Genomic DNA, 19,720 nt, shown 5'->3' on the forward strand with positions numbered 1-19,720 from the left:
AATCCTTGATAAGCTTGGGTTTATGCAATTTTTTTTTTATACCACCACAGGTCTTAAACCTTACATGTTGCAGACACCGTTTAAAGGCAATACTGTCATATATTTATAACAACAACAACAAAAAGATATCCTAAAATGGTGTCTTAAATTTTGGTCTAGTTAATTTTGGTTAGGGATCTCTTCTATTAGTTTTTTCTACTGTTTTGTGTTGTAATGCAATGAAAAACATTTTTCTAGAGTTAAAAATATTCCTCTGTGTCAATGATTACTTTCAGCAAATCACCAAAATCTATTTAAATTAAACCATTTTGCTTTTCAGAACAAATATTGTTCTACAATTTAAAATGCCATTAATCGTTTACAGAGCCACTAATTAACTTTTTGTTGTTATTGAGTTTGAAAATAATTGCTGAAAACTTGCAAAGACTATAAACCCTGTATGTAGGAGCCCTACTGAATTGTGGCAATACAGCATTAAACTGTACTTCACAAGCGCAACTGCCTCAGTTCAAATCCTGGCCTTCCCTGTTTGGACTTTGCATGTTCTCCCTGTGGCTATCTGGGTTTCCCTCAGGTACTCCGGGTTCCCCCCACATCCCAAAAACATTCCAACGTCATAAATCACATTATGTCCCCACCAATAAGTGTAAATAGGCTCGTTTGCTAATTTTATGAATACATTACACAGTAACTGTTCAGTTTTGAAAGTGAGCATCCTCATGTGATTTTCTCTTCTTGTAAGCTAGTATTTGATTGACAATTTACATTTTGAGCAAAATGTGGTTTCAGCACATTCAGTGGACACACCCACTCTGTTTGAGAGCAGCATTTGAAAGCATTATTTTCGATACTTGCCAATTTTTTAATTATTCAAATTTGAGAGGGTCGTTGACAACATTGTTTTTTGCGGTGGGTGCATCAAATTTACGACATTTACTTTTGCTTCACAGGGTCTTTCAAAGCATGACATTTTGACTGGAGGTCAGGTTAATGCAGAACATTCTCTTCTTTGCACTGAAGAACTGATGAATTGTCCCATACATTTTGTAGCATTGGGCTGAGTAGAGATTATTAGTCTCTAACTCAGGGGCACACATACTTAGCAGTGTGCGGATGGCCATGTAGACTGAAAATGTTAAAACCGCACCAGGTTCGATTTCACCGTTGCAGATTTTTTTACTGCCAAATATTTTCTTGTTCTTTTCTTTTTTGGGGCAGAAGTGCCGCAGTAAATGGGCCTTGAGTAGTTCTGTTTTTTATCAATAACTCGTTTTAGTGGAAAAACACCTTTTGAGTGAACTTATTGAATTTAATCACTTCAGGAATTGATTCGTTCCTTTCTCAGTTTAGTTACGCTTAGCTGCGAGTCTGAGATGCACATGAAACTTTCCTGCACTCGCTGGCAGCGACGGTGACTGAGTGAGTGCATCGCAGGGTGCGGGCGTCTCGGTCTTGCTGCACAGTCTTGCAATGGTCGTCAGTCAAAATATTTCTTTACGTGAAACTGGACTGTGTCGCACAAATGATTGGGGACCACTACCCATGTGTGCTTGTTCAAATCACCTGATCACATGGTCCCATTATGCAAGTCAGAAGCGGTGTTAGCTTGAATGGTGCCCTTTGTCAAACTCCTCGATGGCACCCCCTGGCCCCCGTCATCGACCTCATCATCATTGCTAATGGCAGTGTTGGCTTGCAAGACTGTAGTTCTCCACCTTTTGCCATACATTAGAAATGAATAAAAATGTGCTCACAGGATCATAAAATAAGTATGTCCATAGCTACTGATATATACAGAATGCAAGGTATGAAATAACATAAAATTAGGTCAAATAAATGTTGCTATGGCTATCCACTACAATTACAAACTGTGTATCACTCGTGAACTGGCTAAGATGTAAGAAAGCGTCAGGTAAGGATAAAAGAAACACAAAAAGAGCTTAAACGGGGAAGAAAACAGTTTTGTCATAAAACATCCATCCATCCATCCATCCATCCATCCATCCATCCATCCATTTTCTTTGCCGCTTTTATCTCACGAAGGTCACGGGGAGTCTTCTTCTTCTTCTTCTTCTTTTCCTTTTGGCTTGTCCCGATTTGGGGTCGCTACAGCGTGTCATCTTTTTCCATCTTAGCCTATCTTCTGCATCTTCCTCTCTAACTCCAACTGCCCTCATGTCTTCCCTCACCACATCCATAAACCTTCTCTTTGGTCTTCCTCTCGCTCTTTTGCCTGGCAGCTCCATCCTCAGCACCCTTCTACCAATATACTCACTCTCTCGCCTCTGAACATGTCCAAACCATCGAAGTATGTGCTCCCGAATCTTGTCTCCAAAACATCCAACTTTGGCTATCCCTCTAATGAGCTCATTTCTAATCCTATCCAACTTGCTTACTCCGAGCGAGAACCTCAGTATCTTCATTTGTGCTACCTCCAGTTCTGCTTCCTGTTGTTTGTTCAGTGCCACTGTCTCTAATCCGTACATCATGGCCGGCCTCACCACTGTTTTGTAAACTTTGCCCTTCATCCTCGCAGAGACTTTTCTGTCACATACTGTAGAGATCCTTTTCTCCTTCTGTTGTGTCCAAACTGGTGTGCATGTCATATTCCTCTTGTTTAGCCTTTGCCACCTCTACCTTTCCCCTACGTCGCATCTGGATGTACTCCTTTCGCCTCTCCTCAGTCCTCTCAGTGTCCCACTTCTTCTTCGCTAATCTCTTTCCTTGTATGGCTCCCTGTATTTTGGGGTTCCACCACCAAGTCTCCTTCTCCCCTTTCCTACCAGAGGACACACCAAGTACTCTCCTGCCTGTCTCTCTGATCACCTTGGCTGTCGTCGTCCAGTCTTCCGGGAGCTTCTGCTGTCTCACCTCTTTCTGAAAGGCCGCACAACATTCTTCCTTTCTCAGCTTCCACCACATGGTTCTCTGCTCTACCTTTGTCTTCTTAATGTTCCTACCCACAACCAGAGTCATGCTACACACGCCATCCAATGCTGTCGAGCTACACTCTCCCCTACCACTACTTTACAGTCAGTAATCTCCTTCAGATTACATCGTCTGCACAAAATATAATCCACCTGCGTGCTTCTACCAATCGCAGGGCACATGGAGTAAAACAGCCACACTCACAATCCCACCTAGGGGCCATTTAGAGTGTCCAATTCATGTTGCATCTTTTTGGGATGTGGGAGGAAACCGGAGTGCCCGGAGCACACAGGTGGGACCAGGATTGAATGCGGGTCCTCAAAACTGTGAGGTCAACGCTTTACCATCTGATCCACCGTGCCAGCTGTCATAAAATAGAACAAAAAAAAAGGATTTGTATTCTTTTGTATATCTAGAAAATAAGTAAGCAAATGATAGCACATACAGTGTGTGTGCAAACCAACATAAGTTCATCCACTGAGGTCAGTGGGTCATGAAAAGAACGAGATGAGCACCAAGCAACGACCTCTGGTGCTCATTTGAGAACCAGACCAGAGTTGTTACATGCACCCCTCACTCCTACTCCTGGCTCAATAGTCACATTTTTGATAAATATTAGTCAGCCTGTCCCATTAACAATTGTCAATACCCGTGTCATAACATGGAAGGCTTTATTCTAGAAGTCTAGTGGAGCTTTCTTGTTCCTGCACATTACCATTTTTGTACACCCTACACATTAATTATGTTCCACCTACCTCCTCATGAATATACTTCATTTCTGTTGATGTGAAGGTGTTTTGATTCACCACTATGAGCTTTCTGCCATTATCTACTTTTAATCCTCTAGGGAAAAAGAAGTACAATTCTTATTTTTCTGCATTCTTTTAGACTTCAAGTTTTCACAACATAACTTCACATACTTCCTGAAATCAAGTGAGAAAATGGACTACTGTAAATACTAAACCAGAGAAATATGTCAGTGCTTGGTCTTCTCCTGATATCCATTGGTTTAATTGGATTAGTTGGACATGTTTTCCGTACCACATATCCTCACAAGGTTCGTGGACAAGCTGGAGGCTATCCCAGCTGACTTTGGGCCAATGGGGGGTCAGACCTTGAGCTGGTTGCCAGCCAATCCCGGAGCACATGCGGACACAGAGCCATAAATTTAAATGGACACCAATCGGCATTTTAGAGTAATCCACTAAGATACCATGCATGTTTTTGGAATGCACGAGGAAACCGAGGTACCCAGAGGAAATGCAATGCGGGGAGAATATGCAACTCCACATGGGCGAGGCGGGATGTGAACATGGATACGATGTGCAGTTTTCAGTGATACTGTGGAACAGAAATGAATTTAACAGTGCAATTTGGCAACATATAATACATTTTACCATATTTCACAATCCTCGATTCCAATTAACTTGGGACGTTGTCTAAAACAAATTAAGAAAAAGAATTACTTGAAAATCTTTTTCTTAATATACTTATTATTCTTTGTGATTAGAATGAGAAAGATTGTCAATACAATGAGAAACAAGTTGTTTTTTTTTTCCAATGTCCCTTTAGGGGCTCCGTAATATTCCGTTAAACACATTTTTAAAGTTTAAACTTACTCATTTATAATTTGATGCCTGCAAACATTCCCAAAAATCTGAACGTTGTTATGTCCAGAGAGATGCATTCGCAGATGTAATGGTGAACTCTGTTAACTGACGATGGTTTTCTGAAATCTTGCTGAACCGACGTGGCAATATCTTTCACACATGATGCCAATTTTTACAGCAGTGTTGCCTGAGGGATCGAAGGTCATGGGCATTCCACATTGGTTTACAGCCTTGCCAGCTACGTACAGAGATTTTGCCAGATTTTTTTTTTAATGACATTATGGACCATATAATGTAGTGCAGTTGTTTTCATGCAGTTGTCACAAAGTGGTGAACCTCACCCAATCCTTGTGTACAAATGAGCCTTTCACGAATGCTCCTTTTTGACCCAATCATGACACTCGTGTGTTTCCAATGAACATTTTCACTTGGGAATGTTCCAAACAGTTTTTTTGTGAGCCTTCCTTAAGTTTCCCAGTCTTTTGTTACCCTTATTCCATCTTCTTTTGGAATATGTTTCAGGCATTAAATGCAAAGCAAGAGAATATTTGCCAAAACAATAACGTTAATCAGTTTGGGCATTCAATATTTCTTTCGTGTTTTCAATTGAATTTAGGTTTCGTTTTTATTTCTCTTACACAACATCCCAACTTCAATGGAATTGGGGTTTGCGTTAACATAGATTGTAACCCCTGACAACATTATCTTTCTCCAAGAATACACAGTGATGAGCCCTTTTTCCTCAAGTAGGTATGTCATCCAACACTGACAGCAGACTTCAGTTAGAGGGAGAAAAGGGCATAAGAAAAAGAGAAGAAGCAAAAGACGCTAACAATAGAGGACTAATGGCAGTGGTCTAAAAGAGAACCACAGTGAGTCATGCAGTGTGTCAAAAAAAAAAAAAAATTAAAAGTCCAAAGATTATGTTCCAGACTCATACGAGAGATCCGAATGGGCCACATGGATATATGGCCATGACATATTCTGTTTCTTGGCTGTCGCTTGAATGAAATACTTTTTATTTCCCAAAACAACTCGGGCAACAATGTGATTTTTTTTTTCGTTATTTTGTTCATTCTGAGAAGATAAAAAATTCACAGTCCAAACCCGTCTTTGAACTTCCACTACACATTGAATCCATGACTGAAGGATGATTCTCCTATGATTTATTAGCCTTTTAACGCCACTAAAACTGACCAAATGAAATGATCAATTACATTGACACAGTGACAGGCAAAAAAATCTTAATTTTAAGAATTAGAAGAATATCAATATGATATACTCAGTTTCATATTACACCTCCTGACTGCACCAGTAATTGCTAGGTCAGGCCATTTGCGTTGTAATACCCATGTATCCATTTTCTGAGCCGATTTTCCTCACAAAGGTCGCGGGAATGCTCGAGTCTATTCCTGCTATCCTCGGGCAGGAGCCGGGGTACAGCCTGAACTGGTTGCCAGCCAATCGCAGGCCATATATAGACAAACAGCCGCATTCACAATCACACCTTGTCACAAACCTTCATTACGAGGTCAGACCCAAATGCAGGACTTCAAGGCAGAAGCATAATGTTCAATGTGGTTTATTGTGGAAATTGGGTCATACACGGTGTAGCAGTCTAACAAGGCAGAGGCACAGAAACGTTAGGCTAGGCAGGATCCAAATCGCTGTGACTAGGGTTACTCTAACTTACGCGTTGAAGCGGAAAGTCCCACAGGCAGTGAATGCAACTCACTAACACAAGGCAACGAACAGGCAAATACCAGTTACAAAAACTCCAACTTAAATGCCTGTCTAATTACAGTCCGAATGTGAAACAGATGTGACCGGTGACAGGTGTCACCGCCCTGAGCAGCCGCCTGGCAACTCCCCTCTTGGCAGTGGCCAAGCCTTGCTCATGACACACCTAGGGGCAATTTAGAGTGTCAAATTAATGTTGCATGTTTTTTGGGATGTGGAGGAAACCGGAGTGCCAGGAGAAAACCCACGCAGGAATGGGGAGAACATGCAACTCCATACAGGCGGGGCTGAGATTTGAACCCGAGTTCACAGAACTGTGAGGCCAACACTCTAACCATTTGCTCCACCGTGGCATCTGCGTTGTAATACCGTGTGGAATTTATACATTTGTGAAACTCTAAAGGTATATGTCCTAATCAGTATTTCTACAGACGTGCAATGTGAGATGTCCAGCACAGCATTATTAGTGTTCAGTAGAATTGGGTTGGGAACGGGGGAGGTTACAGATTTGCAGAGTAAAAACGGCAATTGAATTATTCAGATCCGCACCCAAAAAAAAAAAACAAAAAAAAAAAGATTTGTCATGATCCTGCCGCTCCTGCCCGGGCTGTGCGGGTGCCCGTGCGGTTGCGCTGATTGTGGACATGCGGACTGATTAGCCTGTGTATTTATATGTCCCCGATGACGACTGGTCCGCGCCAGTTCGTTGAGCTTCATGTCCCGTTCGAGTGCTCCAGTATCCCTGATCGACAACCCGTGTGTACCGACCTTCGCCTGTTCTCCGACCAACCTCGTAAGCCTGACTCCTTTGATACTTCTGCCTGCTTTGATCGTTCTCCTGTGTACCGACTCCTGCCTGCCCGCTCACTTGCTCTCTTCGCCCGACGTTCCAACTACCGCTGCTGCACCTGACTGCCTGCCCGATCCCCGACCACGAAATAATAAACGTTTCCCCCTGAACTACCTTGCATCGTCCGAGTCCTGCATTTGGGTCCTACTCCCGTTCCGATGGGTCATGACAGATTAGTGCTACTGCCACAAGTCCACAAAGTTTGATGGAAATCTGATGTCTCTTATTTGGTATCAAAAGAGTTAATAATGCTCAATCTGTACTGAGTCAGATATTTATTAATTTAACAGGATTATGATTATTGTGACTGTGGTGTGCAGTTCTGTAAAACCGTATTGCTTATTGGAGTGAGGTGCAGCAATTGCACAGTAATCAAGAAATCAATGATTGATTTTAATTATTCTTATTAATTACGCACTTTTGACCATTAGAACGCTTCTGTAATTGGATTGAAAAGAAAAGCAATATAATCTACAGACCGGTGAACTTAATTTAAAAGGAATTTTAATGAGCGTTATCATGAATTGGATATTGCCTCTGCCTCACCTGTATCCCCTGACTGCAACACTTTGCTTTCGAATGTTTTAGTTGCCTAATTTAGCTCATTCTTTTTAGGTGGTGCACGTTGTCATATTATTAAAGACTCTTGGTGATGATTAATGATAGTAATAACAATAATAAAAAATTTGTGTTTCCAGACTAATACGCTGTATGTGTAATTAGTTTAATATCATTGAGATTTGACCAGTTCTCCCCAAAGCTTTGAGCAATGTTTAGTAGATTAATGTACAGTAGTGATTTAATTAATGCCTCCCAAAGCTCATTTCATGCATGTTAACAAGCACAGTGACTCCAAAGTTTTCCATTTTCACCCGTAGCAAATATTACAAGGCGGTCTTTGTAATTACAGGAGAAGAATGGTTCAGTGTTAAATTTACTCCACTCTCACTCTCTCAATCTTATGTACCTCCATTACTGGAGATGAGTCATTTCATTAAAGAAACCCGACAATGGCAGGAGATAACTGTGAAGTATTAATTCTGGAGGGTATGTTGTTCAGAGATTTCAAGGGGCGCACTAAGTGATCTGAAAGTCTCATGGTCACTATTACGGAGTTTTATTTTAAATCACAGCGCATACGTGTCAGAACAATTTCTCTGTATTGGTCTCTAATCTGCGGAAAAATGCCTGCAGGGTTTAACATTTGTCCACAAACAGGCCTAAAAGAGAGGTTTTTGACAGTTTTTCTTCCTTCTCTCAATTTTTCAATGCTATCTGAGTTAATCCACTCTGCCTTTTTGCATTTGAGAGAGAAACGTGGCATTTCCAGCACTGGTGTGACAAGCACAAGCTCAAATGCTTGAAGATAACCTCAAACGAACAACCTGTCACCACATAGCAACAGAGGCCAGGTGGCAGGGAACTCGTTTGGCTTTTTCTAGCCATCCGTCGTCCTCTGTGAACGCTTTCTTTGAATGTGGGCAGGTGGAACTTCTGATGTAAAGGAAAGCGAGCAGGGATGAGATCAGTGGAACTCAGCAATGAAGCTACCTAAAAAGTTTTGGGGTTTTTTTTGGCTACTTTGCTTTTAGGAAATAAAAAAAAGTCTGCTCTACTACACTATACTGCAGTGTAATATATTTTCTGCTGTAGAACGGTGCTGTAGAATAAGGGAGGACCTTCAGATGGTGTAAACGTGTTGGGTTCATTTAATTTGGCCCTCAATGCAAAAATCAAGTAGGCAACCGGATCCTCATTTTGCTTGAATATACTCCTCGCTTTCAACTAGTTAGTATGATATTCCAGTTCTATTACAACGCATGGAGCTGGAAGGATCCACGAAGTTTTGAACAAATGCACACAGCGGAGTGGCTCTTGAAATGAATTTCAGCACTGAGTGGACTGATTTTACACACAGCTTGAACCAGGTGTAACTGAGTCGGTTCCAACACATTTTTGTTATTTTCTTTCCTCACGTATCCTGTCTCTGTCTCTGATTCGTTCTCCAGAACAATCAAAGTGGAGGTGTATGATTGGGATAGAGACGGCGGGTGAGTGGAATTGGAACATTCTCAATGTTTACCTTGTTTGTAACTCACCAGTTGTCCAACCGACTCGTGCATTTTTCCTCTTTCTAGTCATGACTTCATTGGGGACTTCACCACCAGCTACCGAGAGTTAGCTCGAGGGCAGAGCCATTTCAACGTGTACGAGGTAATTCATTGGCGCTTTTATTTTTACTATACAGGTATTTGAATTTGGGGGATAGTGACAATCTTAAACTAGCATTGAATTTCTAACTTCCATTGGCATCTGTAACATTTAATTTGCATCGTCTTATCCATGCTTTTTCTGTAAGTAAGATGAAACTAAAATAAAATCTCCAGAAGAGAACAAATGTGGATATATTCAGGCTTCCCTTAATTCAATTTCTTTTATTCTGGCACCGAGACCACCTGTATCCTGATGCTGTTGCATGAAATAGGATAACTAAATCCAACATCAGAGCTAATTTCAATACATCTCACTTTAAAAACTCTTCAATACAGCTTTTGATTTTCATTAACAACTCACTTGCTGTGCTGGTATGTGTTTCAGTTTTTAATATGAATCCAACAGCATGGGACATCCTGTAATCCATCTTTTCTTCAACAATTGTGTTTCTGTTGACATTTTTTTACTTTAAACATGGCAATAACAAATGTCCGAACCTACGAAAAGCAACAAAGCCATATCAGGATCTTTATACCGCCATGGTTCGCTAGCCTCACCCTGAGGATAAATACCTGTCTTTTGAATGTCATCTCCATTATGTGTTACTCTTGATTCTTTTCTACCTCTAGTCTGAAAGGCCCTTTTACTTTTTGCATCAGCAGATTGTTCAATGTGTCAGACAAATTGCCATCGCTCCCTGTTAAATTAGGGGTTGTCACTTTCGTGCCTCGCATCCATAGAGAATGAAGGTAATGAGCTGAGACCTCTTTGGTCTTAAAATTGACATTTCTCTCTTGTTCTCCAACCCGTCAAATGTGAGTCATGCACCTTGAGCCCGCTGTCCACGACACCCATCGATACACATTGTATTTTGACACGGCAGTGTTTGCACGTCTGATTTTCCTACACGGGATACCAAGGGGAAAGTGTTAAATCGGGTGTTTATGTGCTCTCTTGCACGTCGTGCATGTCTTCACGCACGCATGAACACATTTTCTACCTTTTTCTCTTCATGAAGTGCACATGACCAATAATTTCCTACAAACATGGGGATGTTGCGAATATGAAGGCTAATATTGAACACAAAACGCAGCTCATTTTTTTTATATTTCTGCCAATTAAATGTCAACTTGATTATATTGTACTGATCCAGTGTATACATCTGTATAACACGTTGCAGTATGTTCTGTTTCTGGTTCTATCTTATTATTTCTCTCAGTTGCATGACGGTTATCCCTCTGTGATTAGCGCAAAACATGACCAATGCAATTAAATCAAAGAGAAAGCAATTAGCTCCTTAAAAATAGTTTGCATACGTGAAATTTTATGTTATGGCAAAGAGGGTTTGATGGTTGACGAAATTGTAATTTCATATCATCATGAAGGTCAACTGCACTCTAATATGGGTTTTGATCTATTTTAATGCATAGAAATACCATGTGTAGTGCAATGGATGCTTTGTGGTAGGATCCACACTAACCAATAAAAAACAATTTGCTCGTTAGTAGGCTCTAATTCTCTCCTGTTTTGGATCCAATGTATTACTAATGTAATACATGCTGTATTTTTAACTTGGTGCATTAGCTGGTGGCCATCATAATGGAGCAAACATGAAATCAAGGAGGGGTTTGTTTTAAAAATATAACCATTGAATATACTATTTTGAGGTCATGTGGAAAAACTACTTTTCCACAGTTTTAATGACATTCATACTTATTTTTTTCATCAGTCCAAGACGAATAATTTTCTCTTATTGGTTTCACTTTTTTTTCTGTAGGTTATAAATACCAAGAAGAAAATGAAGAAAAAGAAATATGTCAACTCTGGAACTGTGAGTGCCTGCACTTAATCAAAGCTGGAAGTTTGCCTCTTTTGTGCTTTCCAGTTGCTTCTCTTGTTCGCTGATTCAGTCCAATTATCACATTTGGTCGAGGGTGTTGTGAAAATGGAATATTTTGGGTGTATGGAATATCCATGGCACCACACTATGTACAGTACATCAGTTTTATGCACATTAATCTGGTACATTGCATTCTGTGGTTGACTTGTCCTTTGGTTCATGTAAATATTTTCCAAAAAATAATCGTCATGGCATTTCAGAATTTGAATGGCATTCAAACCAATGGATCACAATGTTAGATGTCAACAAGCAATTTTCTCCCACAACCCCCTTGTGAGTGTGGCCATGTGCAAGTAATGCATACAAATGCAAATGATACAAATCATCTACACACTTGTCCCGGGGAATATAAACTACACGCGGCTGTCTCTTATCACTTACTCAGTGTTGAAAGTCATTGACGGGGAGCAAAGCTTTGGGTGTTTGGCAATCAAAGCAAATCTTTATAGTGTTCAATCTAACTTGTATTTTTCTATTCTTTCTTTTAGGTGACCTTGCTCTCGTTCTCTGTGGAGTCGGAGTTCACGTTCTTAGATTACATCAAAGGGGGGTAAGTGCACATTTTGTTCTTTGAATAAATCTGAATCCATGAATGGTGTTATTCAGGCTCACATTAAAATGAGTGGAGGACTTGTCATTCCCTCAGTAATGATGAGTTATGTAGTCGCCAAAGAATGAAATTAACTGATATCAAAGTGTGACATCATTGCCACATCATTGCTAGTCTGGCTATGATGGGGAAAAAGTTTAACATTTCCGAATGGAAAAGAAATAGCTTGGCTGTCCTCAGCAGGCCACAAAACATTTAGTTTGTTGTTAAATCTGAATCCCGTGAGCAGTAGCTCTGCTACATTTGGTTTGAAAAAGAAAGAGAATAAAAAGAAGTACACATTTTGTTTTGGACGCATGACAGCAGTACTGTACTGTGGATGCTTGCCTCTCGTCAGTTTGCTGCCATCTGAATATGTTCACCTGCTTGTTAGTGTTTGGCAGGGAATTGTATGCCAGATATTCATCACAACAACAGCTCACGCACTTGTTAGTCCTCTAATTGTGATGAAGTGGGTCAATTTGCTATAAGATTTGGCAAACACTATAACCACAAAGATACAAACTACTCTGATTGTTGATATTGATGAGTACTTGAGCAAGAACAAATCAGATCCAGCCAGTCTTGATTTTTTTTTTTTTTACCCACATCCAGGGAACACAAACAAGATGAAAAAAATTATAAAATTATAAACTCCAAAAATATAATAAAAATAATAAAGTCTTAAAACATTAATTTAACAAAACTGTTTGTGGTAAAATGTGCAATCTTAAGACTTCTCAGAAGAGGTAGGACCAGGTCATTGATTTGCGAGTCTCAAGTCCCGAGCAAGTCAACTCAAGACATGCAAGTCCCGAATCAACTCGAGACTCCTGCCTTCAGCTGTAGCTATAGAAAGACAAAGTTCCAAACTGTTGGCATCGCTGTGCTTTAGACGAGCAGCAAGTCTTTTCAAGTCAATGGGTCCAAGTTCAAGTGGAGTCCCAAGTCATTGCTGTTTAAGTCCAAGTTGGGTTGCAAGCCTTTAAACATACTCTCAAACTGAGTTTAAAGTAATCAAATTCATGACTCGAGTCTGACTTGAGTCCAAGTCATGTAACCCAACTCTAGATACAGTGGAAAAAAAACAAGTATTTGAACATCCTGCTATGTTGTAAGTTCTCCCACTTGGAAATCATGGAGGGGTCTGAAATTTTCATTGTAGGTGCATGTCCACTGTGAGAGAGATAATCTAAAAAGCCTTTGTCTGCAATTACAGAGGTCATACGTTTCCTGGAGTTGATCACCAGGTTTGCACACACTGCAGGAGGGATTTTGGCCCACTCCTCCACACAGATCTTCTCTAGATCAGACAGGTTTCTGGGTTGTCACTGAGAAACACTGAGTTTCAGCTCCCTCTAAAGATCTTCTATTGGGTTTAGGTCTGGAGACTAGCTAGGCCACACCAGAATCTTGATATGCTTCTTACGCAGCCACTTCTTGGTTTATCTGGCTGTGTGCTTCGGGTCATTGTCATGTTGAAAGACCCAGCCGCGACCCTTCTTCAATGCTCTGACTGAAGGAAAGAGATTGTTCCCCAAAATCTCACAATTCATGGCCGCGGTCATCCTCTCCTTAATACAGTGCAGTCGTCCTGTCCCATGTGCAGAAAAACAAAGCGTGATGCTACCATCCCCATGCTTCACAGTAGGGATGGTGTTCTTGGGATGGAACTCATCATTCGTCTTCCTCCAAACACGGTTAGTGGAATTATGACCCAAAAGTTCCATTTTGGTCTCATCTGACCACAAAACTTTCTCCCATGACTTCTCTGTATCATCCAAATGGTCATTGGCAAACTTAAGACGGGCCTTGACATGTGCTGGTTTAAGCAGGGGGACCTTCCGTGCCATGCATGATTTCAAACCATGACGTCTTTGTGTATTACCAACAGTCACCTTGTAAATGGTGGTCCCAGCTCTTTTCAGGTCATTGACCAAGTCCTCTTGGGTAGTCATGGGCTGATTCCTCACTTTTCTAAGGATCATTGAGACCCCACGAGGTGATATCTTGCATGGGGCTCCACTCCGATTGAGATGACCGTCATGTTTAGCTTCTTCCATTTTCTAATGATTGCTCCAACAGTGGACCTTTTTTCACCAATCTGTTTGGCAAGTTCTCCGTAGCGCTTTCCATCTGTGTGGCCAATTTTGTCTCTGGTGTCTTTGGCCAGCTCTTTTGTCTTGACCAGTTTGAGTCTTACTGATTGTATGTGGTGGACAGATGTGTTTATGCAGCTAATGACCTCACACAGGTGCATCTGATTCAGGATAATACATGGAGTGGAGGTGGACTTTTAAATTTGGACTTACTAGTCTTTGAGGGTCAGAATTGTAACCGATAGATATGTTTTCAAATACTTATTTGCAGCTGTATCACACAAATAAATCGTTAAAAAATCATACATTGTCATTTCTAAATTTTTCTTTTTAGATTATCTCTCTCTCAGTGGACATGCACCTACGATAAAAATTTCAGATTGTTTTCCAAGTGCGAGAACTTGCAATATAGCAGGGTGTTCCAATACTTGTTTTCTTCCCTGCATCTGCTATACATACATACATTAAATGATACACTTTTGTTTTTCCTCCTTTTGAAAAGTCTTGTCTTTACCAGTTGCTTTTAGTGAGCTTTATAGCAATGCAGTAGTAAGACACTCATTTAGCAGTGGCCACATATCAGAAAGAATAAAACTAAAAAAATGTTGTTTAGTACTGATCTGAGGTATTGTTCAACCTCAGGGGTTTTCAACAATAGAGGTTACACTGTATATCAATACTGTGCTACAAACGTTAATCTTAAAAACAGCTTTTGGCGTTCTCCCATTGTAGAACTAAAATGGCTTATTTGATTCTATTCTGCTTCTATATTATTTGCCAGAGGAGAGCATACATATTATACATAAATACAAAGAAAATTAAGGCAGAAACACCATGGCTGCAGTTGGAGAACTAAATAAATTTTGCTTGGAGATAGGAGCGTAACAGCTACTGTTGTGTTTGCGTTGGCAGTCGTTCCCGGGACTGCAGCAAGAACAAGTGTCAAAAGCAATCATTTAACGTGGGATTCACCAGAGTGACAAGAGTCTCCAAAAGAAGTCACAGCTTCTTTTCTAACATTGACCTTTAAATCAAGAGTCCACACACACGCATCGCACATACATGCCCGCATACACACCGAATGGTGTTTTCGAAGTACAGAACGACATAACTGTCACAGCACTTCCCACAGCAGGATGATGTATTGAAGAGGACTCATGAATAATACAACCGAGTGTAATTAATGCTAAGGTTGGCAGGGTCGGGAGTTGTCATATTCTCAGTGCCAGCCTAAAACTGAAAGGTTAATATGAATCTTTAAGTCATTCATTTGGTTATTGTTCTCCCGCCTTCCGCCGGGTTACCTCTCACATGTAATGAGGGGCTGTCATTTGGGCCTCCCGAGATTGCATCACTGTGCCGTAAATTAACAAGAAGAAGCCAGAACTTCATCAGCGAGGGAGGATTAGATTATGATTTGTTCTTAAGTGCTCCGTCACTTTAATTACTCGTTGGCAAGTCGTTTCCTCCTACTGCTCCTAGTGGAGGTGAAAGTGGGATAAGTACACTGGTATAATCACTTCAATCTTTCCGTGCAAACCGAGGGACCACTTTATGCTTGACTGCTTATGACAAATGGCAATAACAAATTGAAGTATTGATGGCTTTTGGACCTCGTATGGCATCATAGGAAATGATTTATGGAACTTGATGAGGAGCGTTTGGTATTCCTGCCTGTTCGCTCTCCAAATCTTTTTCCTCGTGTTTTTCTTTCTACCCCCTTGTAGGACGCAGATCAATTTCACTGTGGCTATTGATTTCACAGCATCTAATGGTGAGTGATACAGAGCGTATGTGTGGGGCTGTGGAAAGCAAGAACAGATCTTTGAGTGTGGCATGTCCAATTTTGGAATCAATCACACAAACAGACGTGCAAGCGGGTGCCGTGGTTGGATACTATACAAACACTGTCACCTGCAACTCTTGGCATTTGCTCTGTTGATATACGGTAAATAAAGCTAATAACTGACAAAGCAGAAGACAAATAACTCGGGCGATGTGAAAAGATGTCGCACCTCTCAACAACATCTCCACGCTGTAACATTTTATTCTTTTTCTTCTATGGGCTCACACTGAACCTTTAGTGCAGCTCACCGTGATGCAGCTATTAAAAGTAATATTGTTTCATCAGATGATACAGTATAATGACTTGTTATGACAGTGACGTGTTGTTATTATTGTTATCATACTGTATGTATATTCAATGTAGTGATTTCCCAACAATGCTTTATTATGAAAGAGCAAATAATATGCCATTGCAGTGGGGATATATGGAAAGGTCACAGGTGTTGACGAGCTCTCCAACAAGCCAAGGCACAGTAATAAATGTGTTGAGGTGTTGGGCTTGAACTTGAGGAGTAATACAGCAGTAGTGTATGCCTCATTAAAGTTGTTTTAGCAATAAAAGCTACAATAACTGTACTGTCGAATTTCTTTATTTATATGTATATGTTTTTATCACATGTGGTGCGAATTCCACGACTGAGTATGATGCCCTCCCAGACGCTGGCCGACCCCCTCTGTTTGACTTTTGAAACAATCGTTCTATTATTCAAGAAATGATGGTTGAATTCCAAAGTGTATCTTTGGGCTATCTGACTGCATATTATACTTTTATAAAATACAGTCAAACTCTACTACAGATGTCAGAATTGACTGTGCATGACACAGTGAATAACTATCTCAAATAAATACATATAACCAAGGCAAAACTACAATGTGATTGATTGATTGATTGATTTTTTATTTTATGTTTTTATGATATGTGAATGTGACCTAAAAAGAATAGGAAAACAGACATACAAAATTAAATTAAATATGTTAATTTATCCATATTGAAGTCTGGTTTACGCCCACATCCCCAAACATACATGGTAGGCTAATAGGAGACTCTAAATTCCCCGTAGGCGTGAATATGTGTGCGAGTTCTTTGTTTCTATGTGCCCTGCGATTGGTTGGCAACCAGTTCAGGGTGTCCCCCGCCTACTGTCCAAAGATAGCTGGGATAGACTACAGCCCTCTCATGACCCTTGTGAGGATAAGTGGCTCAGACATTTGATGGATGTTTGTATCATATGTTTTGTTTAGATGGATGAATACTCCAAGAGCACATTTCTTTTTATCCATAGCATTTGTGGTTTCTTCTATTAATTCAGTAAGAGCCGGTGTTCTTGATTGGCTGGTTCTAAAACCCAATTGGTAATGCCTTTTTTTTTTTTAATAAAATCATGAACTCTGATCAGGAAAAGCCTTTCCAGAGTTTTGGAGGATTGTGGAAGAGAAACAGGTCCATCATTTGGAAAAAGTGTTTATCTCCAGTTTAAAATAGAATATTTTCAAAATGTGATAAATCTATTAAACAAATGGAATTGAATTTTATATACAGTACAATAACAATAATGTAACTCTCCTGCTTTTAACACCTTTGCTGTGTCAAACTGATTGCTGTCAAAAAGGTGATTAAACAAGAAGGCGAGTGCATTGCTGTGTCGGGGCAAACTGTGCACAGCAGTGAACTGAAAAGTGTGCGTTGGTTGTACGCTCAACAGGTAACCCCTCTCAATCCACCTCACTGCACTACATGAACCCTTACCAGCTCAACGCCTACGCCATGGCACTGAAAGCTGTTGGAGAGATCATTCAGGATTACGACAGCGATAAGATGTTTCCCGCTCTTGGTTTTGGGGCAAAACTCCCCCCCGATGGACGAGTGTCACACGAGTTTCCACTGGTAAAGTCTCTTTCCATTCAGCCTTGTAGCTCAGAGCTTATTTGTTTCAAATATGTACTATACATTACTGAAGTGTCATATCATACGACTTCCTTAGAATGGTAACATGGAGAATCCTTACTGCAATGGTATCGAGGGGATTTTAGAAGCCTACCACCAGAGCCTGAAGACCGTACAACTGTATGGGCCAACCAACTTTGCACCAGTTGTGAACCATGTTGCAAGGTGAGCTAACAATATATGACACCCGAGCCAATAATTCAAAGTTTCCAACAGACAAAAACATTTCTTTGCTAATATTGTCACAATAAATAAATAAACATTGCTACCCTCAAAGAAAAAGTGTTTTAAACCTGCCAGTAGAGTCCTGATGTCAATCCAATACAAAATCCTCGGGTAAAGGTTGCATCTGCCGAGTTCTGAGAAATGAGGCAGCATTCAAGAAGCTGTGCTTAAGGCCAAACAAATGGCAAAGTATGAATAGGAAGAAATATCTTCTGACAGGTGCAAGGGATTACAGGAAGGGCAGAAAGGATACCTTCAGATCTGTCCAGGGCCATCTTTTCTTGCATGAAACGGTTGCATTCAGTTGGTTATTGTCCTTCCTTTTCCTTTTTTTTTGCTAATTAATTTAGAAGAATTTAGAAACACCTATGTACAATGTTTTAATGGTATGTTTACAATTTCTTCAGCTTCTACAAACCCAACTCCAATTAAAGGGGAGGTCCACTCATTGAAAATAACAATGTATCAGATAGGTCATGTCATTGGTGCTGTAACTTTAAAATAAAGACTTTCATCAGACATAATTTAAGGATGTTTAAATCGGCAATTTTGAATGTTCCTAGTCGCTGACATTTTGGCGAGTTGCATGACCTACGTGCGTGGATGTGACGTGTCATGTGCTCAACCTGAGGCTCCGTTACATTCCTACACAGTTATGGCCAGCGCTGAATTCTCGGATTTATCCTCATCTGATGAAGAAATAGAAGTATCAGTTGATCGGGAAGACGGAGGAATATGTCAATACAGATTTGAACCTGTGGCTTTGTGTGTTGCGTATTCGGATGGTTCTTCGGACGGGAATGACGCGGAGTCTGACTACTTGGAGGCCTACGCGAGGGACATAAGTGTGTAAACAAAGGCCCCCAGAGCTCCAGCAGCTGCCTCGGATGTCGCTCGTGTGTTAAACAAATAAAAACAGGATAAAATGATTTACAAATCATGTTCAACCATATTTAATAGAATACACTACTAGGGCAAGAAATTTATTGTTCAAACTGATAAACTTGATTGTTTTTAGCAATCATTAACTTGGAATTTTATGGCTGCAACTCTTTTCGAAAAATCTGGGACAGGTGACAAAATAGACTGAGAAAGTTGAGGAATGCTCATAAAACACCTGATTGGAACATCCCACAGGTTAACAGGCTAATTGGGAACAGGTGAGTGCCATAATTGGGAAGAAAAAGGACTTCCGTAAATTGCTCAGTCATTCAGAAGCAAAAATGGGCCAAGGTTCACCTCTTTGAAACAACTGTGTGAGAAAATAGACAAATAGGACAATCTTCCTCAATGTACAGTTGCACGGGTTGCAGGAATTTCATAATCTACTTTCCATAATATCATCAAAAGGTTCAGACAATCTGGAGAAATCACCGCATCCGAGCAGCAAGGCCAAAAACCAATACTGGATGCCTGTGACCTTCGATCCTTCAGGTGCCACTGCATTAAAACCGACATCATTGTCTAAAGAATATCACCACATGGGCTCAGGAATGCTCCAGAAAACCAATGTCAGTAACTACAATTCGTGTGTCACATCTGCAATCGAAACTTAAAACTCTACTATGCAAAGCAAAAGCCATTTATCGTCATCATGAACATGGGGATAAAATGCTGGACAATTTGTGACTTCAGCTTGAGATAATATTTGATGTCCATTGCTTGACATGAAAGCAAATATTTCCTTTTGGGATTACCTGCTGAAAATGTCATTGTTTCACATTCTTGATGCAGGAGTGCTAACAATCGACTGTTTGAATTTAGTATGTAAAAAG

The 19,720-nt window shown here is 40.4% G+C and overlaps 1 protein-coding gene across 2 annotated transcripts in view; it reads left to right on the forward strand.

Annotated features, from left to right (window-relative positions):
• The window catches only part of cpne5b (copine Vb), a 116,926-nt gene that overhangs the window by 81,676 nt on the left and 15,530 nt on the right, over positions 1 to 19,720 (forward strand). The window contains exons 10-17 of one of the 2 annotated variants that reach the window (XM_061832777.1): positions 9,138 to 9,179; positions 9,267 to 9,342; positions 11,120 to 11,173; positions 11,731 to 11,792; positions 15,658 to 15,704; positions 17,479 to 17,660; positions 17,758 to 17,885; positions 19,296 to 19,379. In XM_061832777.1, coding sequence (XP_061688761.1) covers positions 9,138 to 9,179; positions 9,267 to 9,342; positions 11,120 to 11,173; positions 11,731 to 11,792; positions 15,658 to 15,704; positions 17,479 to 17,660; positions 17,758 to 17,885; positions 19,296 to 19,379 — 675 coding nt within the window. The remainder of the gene's footprint in view (positions 1 to 9,137; positions 9,180 to 9,266; positions 9,343 to 11,119; positions 11,174 to 11,730; positions 11,793 to 15,657; positions 15,705 to 17,478; positions 17,661 to 17,757; positions 17,886 to 19,295; positions 19,380 to 19,720) is intronic. The other variant, XM_061832778.1, reaches the window with a different exon arrangement.

This window comes from Syngnathoides biaculeatus, chromosome 10 (genome assembly GCF_019802595.1).
Source record: "Syngnathoides biaculeatus isolate LvHL_M chromosome 10, ASM1980259v1, whole genome shotgun sequence".
Taxonomy (NCBI): Eukaryota; Metazoa; Chordata; class Actinopteri; order Syngnathiformes; family Syngnathidae; genus Syngnathoides; species Syngnathoides biaculeatus.